Here is a 21,106-nt window from a genome sequence, read left to right on the forward strand (position 1 = left end):
AATAAAGCAAAAGTGAACTGCCAGGAAAGATTTGGGAATGTGGCTTCTCCTAAGAAACTGCTTGAATGTGTGAACAGCATCCCTCTTCTCCTTGCTGCTTGTTTCACTTCTGGATGGCTTTGAGGGCATTCCTGCAAAGCTGACATGAATAGGTCGTGCACCTACACCAAGGTGTTTACAGCTAGGGACACATGTTCCAGGGGCCATTAATGGAAAGCCTGATTTGAATCAGTGCCTTGTGGCAGAACTGCATCAAACCATCCCAAAGCCACAGGCAGGATTTCTGTGTGAAAGGTCCAAGCCTGGCACACCAGCCTAAGAACACATGGGATAAGTGAGATGAAATAATTAATAAAACATTGCCACTGCTGGTGCCTATCAATACAATGGACAAAAAAGTTGTGCTGCAGACTGTATTCCCTGGCAGCTCTGTACCACCCCAGAAAAACATGGTGCTTTGTGGCCAACGCATGTCAGCTCTCCAGTCCACAAACCCTTCTGCCCCTGCATAGAGCTTGGTATCTCTGCAGACTTGCTATACTTGACTCTTCTGAAGAATGATGTAGTAGAAGGTTCTCTGGCCCCTTGTCCCTGCTGGACAGGGCCTGGGACCAGACATGACACTTCTCTGGTCCAGCACTGAGAAATATGGACCATGGTAAGTCAGCAGATTCCTATCAACAGGAGCCATTTGCTGTCTTTCTCGGAGAACAAATACACGTTTTATCTGTGTGTGGCTCCATTCAGTTCATCAAGCTGCCACTACACTCAGACAAGCATAGCAGTTCCACTTAAAATGTATCAAAACTTACAAAAAAGTAAGAAGAAACAAATCGCCCTCCTTAAAAAAGCCAGTTAAAACAAAGCCAGACTTTTGTGTTTATTTCTTCCTAAAAGATTTAGAGCACGGGTGAGATTTAGAGGTGGGTAAAACAGTCCTTTCAGAACAAAACAAGTTTTCTTGACAGAATAAGCAGCACAAAGGTAAATCCTGGCTCGAGGGCACATACCTTCCTTAAGCCTGAATTACATTTATCTTTCCAAGGAAGTGTAAAATACTTGTTTGGTTTCTTTCTAGCAGAAAAGCTAGTTTAGGAGAGGTGGGGAATGCAGGGTCTTGCTCTGGCCTTTTCTTTCAACACCCTTCCCTTTTGGAGACAATGATTGAGTCTGAGTAATGTGCTCCAGAGAGAGGGTAAATGCAGGAGGCAGTTAATGAACAGGAAATGGTGGAACGAGAGACAGAATTAATGAGCAGTGGAGTTGCTCTGGTTCGACTGCCTATTGACACTGTTCGTCCACTCAAAAAGGACATTGTGTGCACCTGTTTTCTGGCTTTTAACAGCACTACTCTTTGACCCATTTGCAGACATTTCCACTGTACCCAGCTAATTCCTTTTCCTTCTGGAGGCTTCAGGTGCCCCTGAAGCAGCCACAACAGCCCATTGCAAAGTAACAGGCTCACTCCCCTCGGTGGGACTCTGTGAATACTTGCTGCATATCCGTGTGCTCAGGGAGAGACAAATCCATGCTGTAGCAGCAACTAGGCAATACATTTTCCTCCCACTGCAGCTGAGTCACAGGAGATTTAATGTACTCTGGTCCTTATTATACAACACCCGAGCAAGGCAGGACCCACAGTGACCCGCAATTTGGTACAGGGCTCCTCCTTAAGGTTCAAAGAATGGAGCTCTACTTTATATGACAGTTTTTCCCTGGATTCAGATGGATAACGATGTACCTTGAAAAAATTGTAATCTGTGCATACAGAGGAAGAACAGTCTTTATCATTCTATTGGAAATGCCTTGGGAACCATGCCTTGTGGGCTAAATTAGGTACGGTGTAAGAAACTTCAAATCCTAAAAAGAGGATGACCTGATGAAATAAAAAAGATTGAAAATCCTGCAAACCTTATATCACTGAAATACATCAGCTGCATTTAAATGTGCCCTTCTTGGTGCAGTAGCTTGTGAAAAAATATTCAAAGTAGGGCTTGAGAGATATAAATATAGCATGGTTCACATCAAATTTGAAAATGTCACTTTCCTTTCACAAGACTTGCTTTCTGTAAGTGAAATTTACACATTTTGTTGCACCAGTTTTAAAACTCTTGACTGTTTAATCATGCAGATGAACTTTTGGCCACCCAAAAGACAAGCTGAACAAACAAGGCTACACTGTGGTCCAGGGTTTCTGTTCTTGGCAGCTCTTCTGAAGACAAATGATATTTGTCAGGTGGATCCACCTGGACAGCCTATTAGTCCTTTCACAGTGGGAGAGACTGGATCTAATCTCGATCATTATTAGATACCAGAGACTCTAAGAAGAGGAAAATATCTATAAAGGCACAATCATGGGAAATACTTCACCTTGAACATGTATCTCATTAGACAACAGAGAATTCAGTCACAAAACGAAAATTTGTAGGAAACTGGGCATCATGGATTCAAGAGGTTGTGGTACAGTTTGTTTTAAAGCACTGTTAAAACTGCCATTGTTATGAAGACACTTGTGAACAACCTGAAGGCCAGAAACTGCTGATTAAAGGAATTAAAAATCAATTCTTATAGTCTAAAATTTTGTGATTTGCAGTCTTTTGATATGAGGGGGGAGACAACATGCAGAGGAAGATGTACTGAGTCTAGGATTTCTGAATTTTGGTGTTATCACCAGCACTAGCACTTTTTAAAAAAAGAACTTTTTCTTTTAATGCATGAAAGTGATAAGAATTTGTATTTTGCAAAAAGAGTTGACCAGCAAGATGGTTACAACAACTGTGCCTGGACTCATACATTAAGAATTTTAAGCAATACTGGCAGTGTGTCAGGCACATGCTCCAGAGGTCTGTGTCTAGATGTTGGCAGTACACATCCTTGTGTTGGCTCAGTGCTGGACATGGCCAACATGTCCTACATGAGCTACACCTACAGAGAAATGATCTAGCAGAAGATCAGGTCACCTCTACAAAACCTTGTCAGTGGATCAAATCCACACCTCTGTCTATCAGCCCTCATTAACAAATGCCTTTCTTTAATTTGGTGTGCACATGTAAGCCCTGCTCACTCAAATGAAAGAACATCTGAAGGGGCTAATGGGATGACATGAAGCATTCTTCTGTCAGGAAGGTTGAGCCATGCAGGCTGGGACAGCTCACATGTTCTCTTTATCTGACTTGCATCTGCAGACTCCTCTTTTTCACAGTGTCATTTGGCCTCGTGGCAAATGCGATCCATGTGTCTGCAGGTTCAGAGGTGGATGCTGTGGCATTCCAGCACCATGCCTCTTCAGTTCAGGAATCTGATGACCTCATGTGTCATTAATATGAAAGGAATGGCTCTTACAAAGGCTGGAGACAGAAGTTCATGAAGTCTTAGCACATTAAAGAGAAAAGGTAAAATAACTCCTAAATTAGTCATAGAGGAGAATTCCAATGTAAGGAGTAACAGGAGTACTGTTGGCTCATCTTCTTTTCTTATATCCATCTCTAATACAAAGAATCCTTAGAGAGATCAAGATCTTAGAGAGACCAAGATACAGTGTTGGGTCACATTTGCACAGCATCTCCCAATGCTGCACTGACTCCAATAACTAACCACACTGGCATCCCACATGAGAATTTACTCTAGGTACCTACAAGCTTCTTTTGAAGGAATGGTAATGACTCACCCTAAGCAGGTTTTGGTTTTACCTCCTGTGCATTATGTTCTAAATACTGAAATGGATCTTATCTCATATATGGTCAAAATTCATTCCAGGTTTTCATTCCAGGTTTACTGAGTTTGTAAGGGGAAACTCCATACTTCCTCACTGTGAAACCATAGAAAATTCTGTCAGGTAAGCTTCATTTTTCAATTAAAATGCAAAGAAAACATTTAGGACTACTGACATGGAGCAACTGTGTGTGCAGATTTCCAGCCTGGAAACTAAAGAACCTTAAATAGTTAAGAATCTACAGGGATTGATTCCTGCTGCCCCAGCAAATGTGACTGGGATTTAATAGTGGCTCTTTTAATAATGGCTCTGCTACTCAGAGCCAAGGCATTTCATTCAGACATCAAAAGATCAAGAAGCATATTCCATGAGCCTCTCTTTGATAATCCTGTGTGCTTATTATGCCTATAAAACTTAGGGATTTTATTGATATTTTTAAGGAAATTTGTTACACTCATTCAAGAAAGCACTAGCCTCTCTTAAGTAGCCCCTACTGTAAAGTGGAACAGTCCAGCAAACCTGCTTGTGCAGTGTCATAAAATACAAAGATAGTGCTCAGAGAGGATGAGAAATATAGGTGCATCACCCAAGAACTGGAATTAAACAAGAAAAGAAATAGGGTGAAAAATGATTTTCAGAAAGAAAAGCAATGTGGTACGAAATTTCATTTCAAATCCCAAACAGATAATTTTCTTTACATGAAAACAAGCCTTTCTTTAGATATTTTTACTTTTGGTAGGCACCAGAGTTTCATACGATGAGTAACTTTATGTGAGCCAATCTCTAATTTTATTGCTAATTTGTGCATATATTTTCTGCTGCAAAAGGTCAGTACAATACTGGCAATTTAGTTGCCTACTTCTATTTTCTGGATCTATCTGCAAGTGGAACACATTTCTCAGTACCAAGGAGTAGCCACATGAAAAAGAACTATTGCTTACATGTGATGGAAATGTGAACTATCCATGTCCTTCTAAATCTCTGGAGCTCATGCGTCCTAAATTAGCAACTAAACCTCAAACCATTCCTGAAGCCTAAATTACCAGCAACTGAAAAACAAAGAGATAATCCAAACCTTATTGCTTCTTTATTTAACCTAATCAGATCCTTCAAGTCTTTTCCTTGTCCCTAACCTAGCCATTTGTTCACTCAAAATATCTTTTCATCTTTCTTATGTCCTGGCTATATCCACCACAAAAGAACTGACTGAAAAGGTTAAAAGACTAATTGTGTCACAGAGAAGAAAGCATGAATTTATGGCAAAAGCTGCAGGCTATTCTGCTTTATCCAGAAAAATGAGAGGCAAAGATAATGTAGATAAGGGAAATTCATAAAATCCCCTTGGGTTTCTCTTCAACACAACGTATCAGATGGTTCCTTTCCTCCACACAGTAGCTCCAGATAAACACTCCCACGGACAAAGGGTTCCAGCTGCATTAGCTCAGCACTGCAGCCAAGTCAGGGAGGCCCACGCTGGAGTTGCTGGCACTGCCTTCTTGCACATGAGCTGAACTGTGCCAGAAGTTCTCACTGCAGGTGCAGGAATTCCTCTGCATGGGGCCATGGCAGGCACAGCAGCCTCGGTGTCATGGGCTGACTGAGCACCAGAGACACCACGCGTTGGAAACGGAGAGCTGATTTCCAGGTCTGCCTTTAAATCTTGTAAGGTGATTAAAAATGAACATGGTCTCTCTCTGCAAAAAGAAATCTATGCTAGGTATCATTTTACCAGTAACATGTTCCATGAATGCAGGGGTTTGGAGGAAGAGAGGAGGAGTGTCCAAGTGCTGAAATGGCCATCTCTCCTTGCAGAGCCATCTCTCAGCCTCAAGACCATGATGCACAGTCATCCTCCCCGGGGAGAACCCCTGCCAGAACACAGCAGCACGAGCACCACTAACCTCCATCAGCACCAGGTTGCCCTTAGCTTCTCTTGCTGGTACAAGGGATAAGACACACTGGCCTGGGAGACTCTTGGCAAACACTCCTCTGCCCAGCAGCCATGGAGGGGATCCAGACTGAGGTATGAGCTACTGGCTAGCAGAAAACAAACCTCTACATTTTGTGATTCTCAGATCCTGGACTTTATTGCTGACTGGCAAATCTCAAAGCAGAGAAATCAGCTTCCAGAGGAGATCAGTGCAAATATTTCACTGTGAAAATTGACAAAACTTAAATACAAAAGTAGAATAACTTATCTGAAGGTATCAAGAAAACAAGTGATAGAGTCAGCAATGGAATCACAGTCCTCTGAGTCCCTTCTCCATTCTATTTGTTTAGTCTATTTGACATTTTATATGTTTATCAGTTTATCATGAGTTTATCATCAGTTCCTGGTAGTTCAATTCAATCTGATGCTTATGGGTCGTTTTATTTCAAACAAGCAAAAGAACATTTTCATCAAAGACTTTGATTTCTCAGTCAAAGACTTTGGAAGAGTTGTTGGTGGGCACTTTGCAAACCTATGAATTGGTGAAGTTTCAGACATCACATGACTTATGTTTGCTTTCCATAGCTTTTCCATGTGTTGAAACAAACTAGTCAAGCTACGGGGAAATCCACAGATTCAGTCATCTGCCAGACAAGAGTGTCATAAAAACACAAGCTGAAAGACTGCACATTTTCCTTCAATGGCTAACTACAAACACTGCAGCCACAATAACTGACTTATTCTCAAAGGAGGCACATCCTCTCCAGCCTGTCTAGGGTATTTAAGCATGAGAGAGACTGCTCATCATAAAGCCCTGGTAAGCACCCAGGAATGTTTACCCTGCGTGGTGAGAGGTGATGCAGATATCCTTGAGCTAACTGCAAACAGCTCACGGGCAGTGCAGAGCCCTCTGGACTTGCCCCCCCTGTCCAAAGCCACTCACCTGGGTCTGCACTGTGCTGCAACTTGGCTAAGGATGCCTGTCTCTCAGGACAAGGATCCTCAATTGAGTAATGTCAGAAATCTGTGTGCTGATAGTCAGACATGCTATGAAATGCTTGGCAGTCTATTACAGGTCTTGTTTTGCAAATCATTGAATACTTCCAGCTTTTACTAATATCACTGCAAACTGACCACTCTGATCCTCTTCTGGGAACATGCAGAACAGCAGAACCTTTGCATTTGTTTTCTGAAGCCTAAGAAATTTTTTTAATTTTCTTTACAAATCTTTCCAACATAATTAATTCCAGTCTTTAGTATGCCATTTTCTGCAATGGAAGAATAAGTCACAGGGTACAAAGCTTCCTTCAATAAGCCACAAGATGCTGAATGTATACTTCTGTATTCTTGCTATCACATGAACTTTTCTCTTAGAGGGTGACCAGCTTAGGATTTTTCTCATCCTCCATAACTTTATGGGAATTTTGAAAAATGTTCCTCTTCCAAGCTGGGGCAAAACTGACAAACATTACCTTTCTCCCTTCAAAAACATACATATCAGAGAAATCTTTAATATTCCCCTTTTCTGGAATTCAATGTAACACTAAGGTAACATACTGAAATAAACAAATAAACATACTTTCAATAAACAAATGAAACTTCCAACTTTCAAAAAATCACAGGGAGAGGCCTACAGAGAAAGAAATGCCTTTGCTACTCAAAAATGAATATGGGTGATTTACTGAAAACAATATTGCTCTACAAGCAGTCTTTCTTTTGATGTATGAATTGTGTTACAAAAGAAGATTATCTTGGGAATTTCTGCACCTGCTTTAGCTGAATTTGCTTTACCTTACTGAAGTCTGAATAAAATGCAGTGAGAAGTAAGGAGGGGAATGATGACTGAGCAATACTTCATAGTGACAGCTCAGCCTTGCCATTCCAGTGTGGCTGGAACAGGAGATATGAAACGTTCATCACTCACGGGGAGTTTTTCACCACTACCAGTACACAGACAATCACTGCCCATCCTGCTGCTTCCCTGCAGGCCCACGTGCTCAGGGACAGCATGGATCTTACCCTCTTCTCCTCTGCCACATGCAAGGTGCAGACACTACAGAGATTTTCATGTGAAGCCTCCCTACCATGGGCAGATTTAATCTGCAGCATTGCAAAAGACTAAATGGCCCTAAGCAAGGGAAAAACCCATAAATACGACTTTTGTAAATACAGAACAAAACAGAACAGCCGCCTTTCCCTCAAACCAAACTCTAATTTGGAAGAAGTGCTACAGACACTCTGAGACTCAGGGAAGGGAAAAGGGCTAGAGACTGTGAGAGACATCTCTTCTTTCAGCTCATAAAGCAACACCATTCTGATCCTCAAAAGAGCTTGGAAAAAATTCTCTAGTAAGAAAGAGAAAGTCAAGAGTAAGGTAAATATAAAGCAGAACCTTTTTTTAAAGAAAAAATGGTTGCTGTACAAGCTCTGTTAGGAAGAATGTTTTTTTTCTCCTTCAGTTTTGGTTTGCCTTTAATCTTCCAATTCCTCCTGACCCATAATAAATAATTAACCAGCTGTTGAGGCAGGCTGTATGTGATACAGTCATACATCAAACTTAATAGGAAAATCAAAGTTTACTTAAGTACAGGAGGCACTGAGAGAGATCACAGTACAGCAGCAAGAAGGCATTTCAGTAACATACCCTTTTCACACAGTGAAAAGGTCTTATAAATTATTTCAGCTGCACATTTATTTTAATATCATTCTTGTCCAGAAGATTTACAATAGTGCTTGAAAATTTCTCATGCAGGCATAATTTATTTAAAATAAGATATTGCTAGTAATTAAAATTTATGGTCTAACATAACATTAAATGCTTTGGTTTTCTATGGTGCCTTTCATCTGAAAATTTCAAAGCAGTTCCTAGCAGTACTGTACATCAAACGGAATTCAAGTTGATTACATACTAGGAAATCTCTTCAGATGGAAACTGAGGCAACCAGGCAATCATCTAATTTCAAAAACAACTGGATGTAGCTTGATGCCTCACTCTGGGGTGCATTATCTGATTTTTAAGGGGATGATTTCTCAGTGTTTAGCATAAACAGGCCCTTTCAAGATGGCTGCAAAATTGGTCTCCTAAATTAATTCCTCCCCCAAATGCAGACCCACACAAGTGGCCCTTTTAAGCCCAAAACCAAACTCAGTGTTTCTAACTCCCTGACTGAACAGGTATTGGGCCATATGTAGGTTGCCTGCCACAACAGCTGAAAAGTCAGAGAGATTCATGAGTAATTCAGACCACATATTCCTAAGAGCTCCCTTCAGTCAATGGAGAGGAGTAATGGCTGTTTCCAGACCTCCTGCTTAGATGTTATGACTACATTTCTCCACTGTTTCTATAAAGAGCCAGGGAGTGTGCCTAAATCCATCCCATGAGCTGGTCTGCATTGGAATACAACCCATTAGATCATAAGGCAATTTGTCACTTTCTTTAAAAACACTTTAATTGAAATAAGTCAATCTCTGTGTAGAAGGATTAACGGAGGTTTGTTTCCTATAGATCTGCCTCTGATGGCCCCACATTACCACACTGCAGTAGCTCCCAGTTCCTCCTCCACATTTCTGCTAGCACTTCCCAGGCTTTGGAGTATCTCCAGTTTCTCCCTTCTGTCTCCCCTGAGCATGCACAGCTCTGCCTCACATCCCCGAGCTACCGAGCAAGATGATGTGGCTGCTTTGCAGCCTGTGCCTGGGATGGACCTGTCAGCTCACTCATGCTGCCTGACCAGCTGTGAGGACAGACAGCACATGGCCAGCTGTGAGGACAGACAGCACACATCCCTGCTGAGCTCTTCCCCCACCTCTCTGAGCCACTCTTCCGTGGATCTGTCCTTCACACAGACACAAGTTTGACAAAGCTTTTAGGAAATTATTATCTTCAAGACATTTACCTTCCTGTCAGACAGGTCTGATTAGGAATCTGATTAGGAATCTGTCCTGATGGATAGGCAGGGCAATTGCACAAGGCACAACTCATAAGGAAACCGGGGTAAGAAAACCAACCAAGCTCTCTAAGGAGAAAAGACAGCTGAAGTTGCAACATTCTCAGTTCTCCTTGGCTTTATAGTAACAAAAAAAAAGGGAAAAACAACACCCTGCATTCTCTAGCACGCTACACATGGATAGTGCTGGTTATGTGGTTTCTCATTTACACAAAATAAATAAAAAGGCTGTTCAGAGGTTAGCTGGGGCTATGCCCCCACAGCATTGTGTAGGCAAAGGGAGCTGCCTTTGCCCGAGTGCCAGAACACGTAAAAGCAACAGAGGCAGTGCCATCCTGCCTGAAGCAATCAGCCCTGATGGGAGACAGCATGTATTTGCTCAGCTCAAGCAGTTGCAGTGACCATGTCAGCTGACTTGGAGCACAGGGAAAGCAAGATCTTGTCTGCATGGAGAATGGGTGCACCAGGCTTCTATCTGCCTGCAGAGTGAGATGCATTCATGCAAGTCTTCTGTCTGACTCTGCTCAGTGGCACAGACTAGAATATGAGAAGGGGGACTAGAGAGAAGAAAGAAAATTCATTATGAAAAATGAATGAAAAAAGTCCTGTCACAAAGCAGTTCTAAATGAGCATCAAATTATAGAGTTCATTAGGACAATGTGGCCAGCAATAATCTACAACTTCTGGAGACCTGAGCATTGGGTCTGAGTGTATCATGTCTGTGGCCTTCAGTAGGATTCTGAACAAAAACATTTTACTCACAGGTTTTCAACTTTCTAAAGGGTCTGATAAACAAATGCATTAATTTTCATATAAAGAAAAACAAACAAAACACAACAGGGCTTCTCTGAGATGGATACAAAATGCTAAGTATGATTAGCAAGCTGTAAATGCCTCTAAGATAACTGTAGCACTGGGGTGCTGCTCTCTGGCTGCATAAATGTCACAGCAAGGTCCACAAATGCTTACTATTACAAAAACCTATGCTGTCACTAATTCACAATGAAAACACAGAAAAAAGATGTTTCAAGTTAAGATCCCTCAGATCTCCAAATGAATGTCTGTGAATGATTTTTTTCTGTCTAGGCCATTTGGCCTTTTATGCAGAGGCTGGGCTTGTTTTCACATTTTTTTCTTTTGTTCCACATTTTGCCCACTTATGTGGAAAAGGGTGAAGTACCTCCAGAGGGGGTGTATTTCAGAAGATGTTTTCAAATATCTAGGCAAAAAGCTAGACACATTTACCTAGATCAGATAGAATGGCTCATTACTGGAACAGATTAAAAGCAGCTTTTCTGGCTATGAGCTTCAGATACATTCTGTAGCATGCAGATAAAAATATATCATCAAACTTCTTTGGTCTAGGAGTTGTACCTGTCCTTTCAGATAGAAGGGGATTTAAAATATTTTAACTTTAAAAATGTGGGATATCTTATATTTTGTGTGTTCAGTATGCACATATGTTAACTAAAGGAAAAAGTCTTATTCAATGGAAGCTTGCAGGAAAGGTGTTAAATCTCAGTTTCTCCATAAATGAGAAATATTTTCCAGTCATTATGTCTCTTTCTTAACTTGGCATATATACAACTAGTCTGTGCTTTGATGTGCTCATTTTGGACTCAGAATGCTGTTTGTACAAAGAGCAAAGCATGAAATAAGCCACTAAAAGGGGCAGAACTGTAACTTTTAGGCTGGGGAAAAAGAGCAGTGTATTTCTCCATTCTGCCAATATGAATAAAACTTCACATCTTTGCATTTTGTTGTATTTATCTCAAATTCACCACTGTTCACTTAAGAAAATGTAAAATAATTTTGAGAGCATTTTTTTGCTAGCTCTGTTTCTGTATATATCTGTGTCTGGAGAGGTCTTGCAGAAGTACCATAGAGAAAAACATGCCAAGGGTAGATTTCACATAAATAACAAGCCCCACAGCACCAAAAAGCATACAGTTGAAGAAATCTGCAAATCTAACCCAATTGTGGTTGTGTGGTTTTCATGACTGACATCAGACTTCAAGCTTTGAAAAGGCTATGAATATTAATTACCTGTGACCCTGGAACTCTCAAACTGATTCATCTATGTTAGCTGGTGCTTCATAACAGATTTGAGAACAGGAAAGTGATATCTATTTCTGGCATGTGACAGGGAGAAGGCTCTGCTGGAATCTTATCATCAAGTAAATCTGAGAAACAGAAGTTCTAGCTCTGACTTTGATGAGAATGAAGAAAGCCTGGGAACACCAGAAAACCTCATTCCTCAGGAACAAACAGCAACAAGGCAGGTAGTACAGAGTCCTCACAGAAGTTAGCTTGTAAAGCCTTAATGGGAGAACTGAACTCACTTTCAAGAAGGTTGGTTCAATTCCTATCTTCACTGGCTGCACAGAATTCTGAACACAGGACTCTAAGGTTACACATGAATAGCTGATATCAGTCACACACTATAAAAACATTTAGAATGTCTAGATATCTACAAGCCAATCATGAAACCTATAAGGCTAATTATAAACTGCTGGTCTCAGGCAATTATTTCCATAACAGGTTCATGAAGTATTTCCAAGCACCAACTGGATTGTTTATCTTCCCCTTGGGTTATGCAATCTTGCCCTATTAACAATACTGCATGTGCAAACCTCTTCATTCATAGCATTTATTTCTTTCTGCAGGCCAAGAGGCCAAATTTATCTTTCTTAAAAATAGGAAAACAAAATGTCTGAAGGCCAAATAACATTCTGCATGCAAGAAGCTGGATCGATATGTGCAGTTGGAGAAACAGCCTACGTGTCTAACAGCTGCTGATTTTTGAGTTAAATGCTAACTGCTACAGGAAAATCATATGAGGTGTCTTTCTGCTGTTCTGTATACCCAGGACACCTTTAAAAACCTGCCTCTTTCATGTTAAAATCTCCTGAGGCACAGAAGGACAAAATGAAGGGATCAAACACAGCACATATGTCTTGCAGTAGAATTTATCACTTAAGAAAATTGCAACTCTTTGCAAGGACAGTGTTTATAACACATGAGAGCCAAGGGCATGTTTCACCTGCTGCTGAGATACATGGCAGCACCATCTCTGGACACAGAGGAAGCTATGAAAAAGCTTTGTCACAATGTGGGCAAAATGATCATGGGTTTGCACCTGCCTAGTTGGCCCTCTGCCTGGAAGTCAAAATACATCTCTACAAATAACAGCCTCCTAAATCAGAAGTTTATCCATGCTGTCTGTTAAGACAGGACACAGCACAGACTTTATTTCTTCTTGAAAACTAGGAAGGCTCCAGATAATATCTAATGAACAGGACTGCAGGGGGGGTGAACAAGCTGTAAGAATTAAGCTGCTCTCTTCCTGCTCATGTCAGTAGAGAAACACTCTAAAGCAAGGATCATTGCTAGTTCCACTGCTGGAAATGATAATACAAAAAAAATACCAACAATTTAGAAACCATGCCAGTCCCAAGCACATTCCTTTTCCCCTGGGTAACTTTAACAGAGGTGACAGCACAACTGTTCATGATCTCCCACCTGCTGTAAGCCAAGCAAAGGGGGGGGTCTGTTCACAAGAACAGAGGAACACATACTATTTGCAATTTAAAAGGTGCCTGCCTTCCATTTTAAGAAAAGGATCTCTGAGAAGAGCCAGTGAGATTGACAAAGAAAACCATCATAGGAACAAGTCCATGTGGCAGCACTTCTTTGACACAATGAAATCCCACAAGGGACCATGTGATGCCTGGGGCTCGGAGCCTGTGCTTCACTTAACCACATCTGAAACTACCAAAGTGAAAACAACTCCCAAAGACAGACAGATCTGCAGGCAGAAAGAGAAAATGAGGACATCACAATATGCTTTCAGAACTTTTGATAAAGAAACAAGATCAGAAATTTGTCTGCATACTTAGTAAGCTAAAATATTGGCTCACTCTTCCAGCCCTGCCCCAAACAAGCAGGGACACTGTCAGGGAAGAAAAGGGAAACTGCTTTCACTGGGCCTTTTTTAAGGCCTGTGGTAGGAACAGAGCAGCAATGTGGCTCTCAGAGAACACTACACAGCTTACAAGCCTAATGCTGTGTGATGTATAGAAAGGTCACACTGGCTCTTTTTACAAAGGGATGAAGGAGATGAAGACTGGATTAAGCAGAACTCTTCTCCCTGTCCTTTTTATGTTCACACAGAAGTTCACAAACATCAAGTCCCAAGTAATGCCAGCAGGATATTTTAATAGTAGTACCTCATCACAACTGCTTTTTCAGAGCCTGATCTTGTATTTATGCTTAGTTCATCTCTTCCTTTTCACAACCTACTTCCCCACCTCTTCCCAGAATTAGCAATATTTGTATGTACTCCAGTCTAAACTGGGAGCTTTTGTTTTGCTTTTCCATTTTTTTATTGCTCTGAAACAATTCTTCAGTTCTTCATAAAATATTCTTACCATTCCAGGTGATTTTCAACAAAGGCAGACATGGGGCTGATCTGTACAGTGTAGGTGTCGTTGGCTGAATACTCAAACAGCCCATAATAGGGATTGAAGAGCTCCTGAGACAGAAGGAAAAAGAATTCTCGGGAGGGGCCACTGTAGTCCAACCTGGAAAGAAAAAGGTGGATAAGATAAAATGAGGCTCCTTATCATTTGAGTGGATTTCCTGGGTTTGCCTACACTGGCTGCTGTCTTAGTACAGCGGCCTGTGTAGTCAAGTGTTTCTGACATGATTTATCTCTCCTCTCAAAACTTGATTCCTGAACAAGTTGCAATGCCAAAACTTCACCAATATCAAGGCTGATCTGGGAGGAATCATAACTGGGACACATGCTTTAAGTAGTTTACTTTCCTTTGTTCCAAAAGTGTAGCAAACTGGAGGTACAAGGCCCAGCCTTGCCTCAGCTGGCTGGCCAGCAGAGGAGTAGCTTTCTAGTGAGTGGGTCTGAACTGCCTGTGAACACCTGGGTTCACAGACCACAAAGCCTGGGCTAAATGAGAAATTGCTCTGACCCTCCTACACTGAGATGTACCCAAATCTAGCCCCAAGGATGCTTTTTGGGCTACAGAAACCATAAAGAAAGAGACCAAATCCCAGCAGAATTGTCTCTTAAGACAGAATGGTGATTCCTTGCTTGTTCCATCCAACCCTTCCACTTTTCTGTTATTTTCATGTGGTACATCCTAAATTGAGCTTTGCTGTTGTATGAATTTGCTCCGTAGAGAGCCTCATTTTTTCCCTTGAATTTTTACATTCAACTTGGAAAACAAAAGGAAAACGAGACTAAAATTTTTTCCTGAATGCATTAAATGAAAAGTCTGGTGGATTTATTAAAAACAGATCATTCTCTAATAATGGTGAGTAGGTTTTTCCTACATGTAGCAATATGAAGAAATGATCTGTAGCCATATATCATGTGTGCCAAAAGATTTTCTGTGGTGGACACTATTCCTTCTACTTAATAATCTGCAACTGGATCAGAATGGTCTGTGCTATGGAGTTGCAGAAGCATAAGTGAAAGGGGTTGAAAGATTGATTTGTGCAACTAGAAATATGGAAAAGGGCAGACAGGCCCATCCTCCTGTGTTTTATGTCTGGAGATTCAGTGCTCTCTTTGAGGAACCTTAGCTCTGGGATCATGTGATGACACGAAAGCCACACCTTTAAAAGAGGATGGTAACAAGCCCACATGACCCACCAGTGCCAGCCATGGACCAGGCCTGGTTCCATGGACATCAATGTACTGGGTTAAGCCTGATAATAGCTGGAGTAAAGAACTACAAAGATGTGTCTATGTTCAAAAACCTCCAATGGGAGACTAGCTACTGCATTTCTGGGCAACACACTAACTCATCATAAAGCCTTTATAGTTCATTTTCAATGGTCTTTTTCTTTGAACCGTGGGAAGCTGTCCCCATACAGCATCACGTGGCCATACAGCATCAACTCTTCAGTATGGAATTGGCATCTTAGAGTCCTTCCAGCAGAATGTATATTAGCATTAAGCAGCAGAAAACCTAGAGGAATGTATCTTCAGATGTAAATGAATCAGTGAAAAATGAATGAATTTGCACATCGAATTGGTTTGTAATTTCTCCTGAGGACACCATGCCACACAGAAAACAAAATGACTTTGGCCAGTATTAGCATTCCAGAACGCTATTCCAAAAACATAAACTGAAGTGTGCAACATGTTTATGCTTTACTTGCAGGCCAGAGGCAAGATCAGCTGTGAAAAATGACCTCTATTACACAATATTGAATCCATAGATAATGAAAAGTAAGAGTGAAAAAACCCTGATACTGAGGTCACCAAGTGATTCTCTTTGAGACTGGCAACTTCTGTTTCCCACTGTATGTAACCTGTCCCAAGACAAGGGACAGAAGCCCTTCACTTGCCATGACACCTCAGAGCTGAGAGTGTCAGCATTTTCTGGACATGTTGAGAGTTGCCTCAGGTACTGTCTGATAGCTTTGGGACTGAAATCCTACACACATGGTTTTTGAACAAAAGAAACTTTACATGCAAAGCTACTGAAATACAATTTCATGCCTCTGTCATATGGCACACTGGAAACACACACATAATGGTCTTTCCATTATAAAAGCATGTGGATTAACCCTCAATTACAATATAGCTCTTGAGGTGAGCCAAGGTGGATTTGAAAGGTTGTGCTTACAAACAAAAGGTCAGGGGTTGGCTTTCATCATACAAAAATGGCTCATGGATTTTAAGAGTTGTACAAAGCTTCCTGAGAAAAGGCCTTCTCAGGAAACTTCTACTGCTTTCAGATTCCAACTGCACGAATGAAATTTTAGGGACTAAACAACATTAATGTTTCTCACTTAAGATGGAAACAAGAAATCCACATATGGATAACAAATGATCATTAGTTGGCATGCAAAGCTAAAATTTTTAAAGCAAAACCAGATCTATTGTGAAGAGTTAGAGTAACAAACTGGATAAAGGTCTGGTCTCTAGCTGTAGCCCTCAGACCGATTCAGTGTGTAAATATTGGCCTGGAGTTGAGTTTTCCCTTCCAGCCTGAAAAAAAAAAAACTACAGCAAACAAGATGACAATAGATTTAACCACTTAAACTGTCACTTTGAGACATCTAGATGGAAGGGGTAAAACTGTTATAGGAAAATGAAGCATTATTGTTATGTTATTTTTAACAAATGTTTGCCTTGATTAAGATGAATCACTTACTCAGGGGTAAAACAAAACCAAAAAAAAACATTACGTAGCAAGAGTGGTTCAGCATTAGTCAACTTGTTGTTTTGCAACAGAGCAGCTGCCTCAGAGCTGAGAGCATTGTGTGGTTCCCTACCCTTCCTCGCCGACGAATGTGACATAGAGTTTGTTGCGCTGGAGCTCCTTGCGGGAATAGGCCATGACCTGGTTGAAGGTGCCTTCCAGCAGGTGGTCACGCCGTATAATCAACCTGCAAAGGGCAGTGCAAATAAAGATCTGATCATTGGGTCTTGTGGGAGCCTGTGAGGCTGGAGGTAAACAATGGCTATAAAGAGAGACATTCGTTCTCAGAGAAGTTCATAAAATGGCACCTGCTGGTGCCCGTGCTACTTCACCATTATGGGTTTCCATTGGCTTTTCTATGTGCCCTGAAGGTGAATTCCTTCACAATGCCATCATTAGGTTCAAAGTGCTGCTCTGCTGCTAAGACTCTCCGCAACAACCCATATGTACAAATTTATGTGGTAGAGGGGGCTGTGAGTTCCCTCTGTATATGAAGTCCCAGCTTTCTGGAATTGGCCCCAAACACTTCCTGGATTTTATCCAGTGAATGTCCATGGACATACTGCCTCTGTGGTAGGGGAAGCAAAGGGAGTTATCAGCCTCTGTTTATACAACACATCTCTCACTCCCTTACTAATCTCTACAACAACTTAATGGATAGTACTTTTACACACCATCTGTGCAAGAAACCCTTCTTGTTCATATGTTCATGGACATTTTAAAACAGACCTTCTAAAATATATTTAGTGTCTGCCTTGGACCCATTTAGCAGGACACCAAAAGGGGTAACCACCAGCTAGGACTCCTCAGCTCTATAAGATCATTTTGCTGATGACATTTGCCTGGAATAAATTGCTTGGCTTCATACTTTTATTTTTTCCACAACAGATGTCCTTTGGTAGGAAGACAGCCTGAGGCATAAATTCAACCAGATGCCCAGGAAATACCTTAGAAACAGCCCACAGCCTTTGGCAAAGTTGGATAACTAGATTGAGCACAAGTTGGTACAGACTCAAAAGCCAACTAACAAGATGTATGGAAAGAAACTCCACAATCAAATGACAAAGAACCCCAAACACATGAAGACTGGCACAAATCTCTCCAGTTCGAATCCAGGAGGGCTATCAACACAAAAAACTATGGAAATTTAAACCTGCATGTACAAACTAACTTGTGTAGGATCCTGTTCTCTCCCTGAGTTACACTGATACCCTGAGTTGTACATATCTACTGCTATGTAGATCCAAAGAATTTGGAGTCATCCCACCATTACAATGATATAGCTGTGGTTAATATCTGGTGAGTGTTTGCCTGGAAGGATGATTCTCCTACTGGCAAATTATAGGTAGGAATATGAATATCCCTGTTAAATAGGCAAGAAATGGGAAAGTAAGAGAATACGAATCTTTAGGAAGAAAACTTCCACACAAAAGCCTCTTGAAGGTCACTCTTTTGCAGAGTATATGAAGATCTTATCTTTCCCTGAGGTTATGTAAAAAACTGCAATCTCCAGGGTGTTTTACACTCCCTATCCCTGTCCTCATGGATAGTGAATGACAAAAGACAAAGCTATGTCCCCTTAGACTGACTGAGTGATTTTAATACTTACTTAATTTTCCCTGGACCTTGCCCATACCCTTTGGCTTCAAGTTTTCGATAGAAATTGCGCAGCTTGGCTTCAAAGTCCCTCCTGTATGGAGAAGGTGCTCTTGCACTTGCTCGCTGCAGCCCTGGAGGAGGGAAAATAAACAGCATCCTAAGGTGTTAGGGGCTTGACCTTCTTCCAAATCATGCAGCTGATGTTTCCACACAGAACTGGTTAATAAATGTGTTAGGAACTTCCTGCAGGTATACAGTGCACTCACTGTTAGTTTTGATCTATCTGGCATCAATAGAGTTGTAAGTTCCTGTAATTCAGTGATGGAAATGAACTTCCAGGGACTGTATCCTCTTCACTAAAAGTACTGTTAAGCTCACCTTGTGTGTGTCCTTGTGTTGCCTCTGCCTTTAGCTGTGACTGAATGGAAACTGAAGGATCAGAAAGCCATGAGAAAGACTGACACACATATCTACCTTTCATGGTCAGTGGCATTTAGGTTTTCTTTCCCTTTTGCACTTTTAAGAGATCTCTCTCCTCTGCATTGTATAGGAGATCTCCTTACTTGGCAGGATTAAACCTCTGAAACTCAGAGCAATGCTTCTCGCTGGAGACTAGCAGCCCAGCCAAGCTGGGAGTCAGGTTTCCCTGTGTTAATCTGACTGTATATTAAACACTTCCAGCTATCAACACAAAACCCCTCTGTGGCATCAAAAAGGATTTCTGTCAGCAGGAAATGCTACATTTCCTTATTATGATTCACACATAACAGCAGATTTTTCAGCAATTTGGAACCTGTTTTGTTTTGAAGGCTGCATTCTCAAAGTAGGAGATTATTCTTTTTGTATAAACAAGTGCCACATCATAAAAGGCCAAATAATGGATTAATGAAATCCCATTTACCTATCTCATTACAAAAGACAATAAAAACCAGCCCTTTTATGAGAAATCTGGCAGCAAATGCTCCACAGGAAAGGAAAAAAAGCCCATCACATTTAGTGGGAGCCCAAAGTATCATGATTGCCATAAGGGAAGGACATTACTGTCTCTGCTGGTAAAACAGAAAGGTGTATATACATGCAGCACAAAGAGAATCCCTTGCAACACTTCTTTCTTCTGTCAGCCTTTTGTTTTCCCCCAGGACATAAGAGAAGGGGTGCTCTCATGGGCTCTATAACCAGGACAGAAATTAGCAAGAAGACAGTGTGTTGCTGGAAATGAGTATTTGCCCTTGTGTTTTCACAAGAACAGTCTCCTAAGTCACATTTGTGCCATATACTTGGATTCTTGTCCTGAAGGAGACTTGCTTATGACCTGTCCTGATATAGACAAGGGGAACTTGTACTCACAATGGTGTTAAAACTCATTAATGAAAATAGGACATTCTGACAGAACACAGTTCTCCTGTAGAGAAGGGTTTAGCATTTATCTCCTTCACATCAAAAAACCTTTCCATTTTCCACATCCACGTTCAAGATTTGAACTTCTCTTGTTCCTTAATTTTGTTTGAAATCAGATAATTTAAATGCATGCTCAAAAAGCTCCACCAAAAATGGATTTCTTCAGATCACATTTCTGTTGATTCTCTCAAAATGGCCACTGGACACACAGCCACAAAGTGAGACTGTGGTGGGGGTTGTGTCTCTTGGCAAAAGGGAGACATTAGCTCCTCAAATTTCTATAGCATAAACAATAACTTCAGAGACATAGCACAGCTGGAAATAACCTTCTCAGACAGCATGTCTTTCTGGAAAATATGTTTCCTGTCGAACCTAAGTTAATGGGTTCAGCACGGGAGGTCAGGCTAGATGATGAAGATGATCCCCTCAGGTCTCAAAATAGATGTGCCTAGGGAAGAAGAGAAGTTTTTGGAACATTGAGTGGAGGAGACTGAACTTTACAGGGGTACTGGAAGTCCTGCAACACACCTTCAGTTTGGAAGGTTCTCTTGGCTGCTGTCACATAAAATGAATGTGCTTCCATGTCAGTGACTTATGCTTGGAGTACACCACCCAATCCTTTCCAGTGATATCAAAAGGTGTACGTGTATCAATAGTCACACAGCAGCACTGGAAACTGACCCAGCAAAAAAAAGCAGCTGGGATCAGATTCAGAGTGGGCACTGGAACTAGAAGGCTGACAGCTGGCTCTGAATCTGCTCTTTTCTATTTATTAGAAGAAATACCACAAATGCAAGATTTTGTTCTAATTTTCCCATCTCCTTACCTGGAGAGTTTTGGGGTGATGAACAGGGTGAGCAGCGAGGAGAAAAACTGTAACCTGGATGGAAGGCAGCCTGCAGTGGTATGTAGGACATGATATCCTCTTCAAAAAGGCTGCATGCAAAAAGTCATAGGGAGATATTTAGTTCACATTCATCACATGAAGGAATGTAAATACGCAGCACGGTGCAAGATCATTGTGTCAGATGTTTGGGTGCATCTCTGAGCTCATGGATTAAAAAACTCCATAGGCTTCCCAAAGACAGCCTAGTCACTAGCAATGAAGAACAAAATGAATATTAATAGATGTTTGATGCTAACATGATAGCTCAGTCACTGATGGAGAGCAAAGACATGAGGCTATGTAGAAAACAGGAGCACATTCAACACATTAGCAAAAAGAAGTGAAGACACACACTCTGTCTCCCAGGCTGTTTTACTTGGGCCATTTTCATGTAGTTCA

At 41.2% G+C, this 21,106-nt stretch overlaps 1 protein-coding gene across 10 annotated transcripts in view; it reads right to left on the reverse strand.

Moving 5' to 3' along the window:
- The window catches only part of HECW1 (HECT, C2 and WW domain containing E3 ubiquitin protein ligase 1), a 252,330-nt gene that overhangs the window by 22,041 nt on the left and 209,183 nt on the right, over positions 1-21,106 (reverse strand). For all 10 annotated transcript variants that reach the window (XM_077179006.1, XM_054655134.2, XM_054655124.2 and 7 more), the window contains 4 exons: positions 20,648-20,757; positions 18,434-18,554; positions 16,898-17,011; positions 14,020-14,172 (listed from right to left, as the gene is read on the reverse strand). In XM_077179006.1, the coding sequence (XP_077035121.1) occupies positions 14,020-14,172; positions 16,898-17,011; positions 18,434-18,554; positions 20,648-20,757 (498 nt within the window). The remainder of the gene's footprint in view (positions 1-14,019; positions 14,173-16,897; positions 17,012-18,433; positions 18,555-20,647; positions 20,758-21,106) is intronic.

The sequence above is a fragment of the Agelaius phoeniceus genome, chromosome 1, assembly GCF_051311805.1.
Source record: "Agelaius phoeniceus isolate bAgePho1 chromosome 1, bAgePho1.hap1, whole genome shotgun sequence".
NCBI classification, from domain to species: Eukaryota; Metazoa; Chordata; class Aves; order Passeriformes; family Icteridae; genus Agelaius; species Agelaius phoeniceus.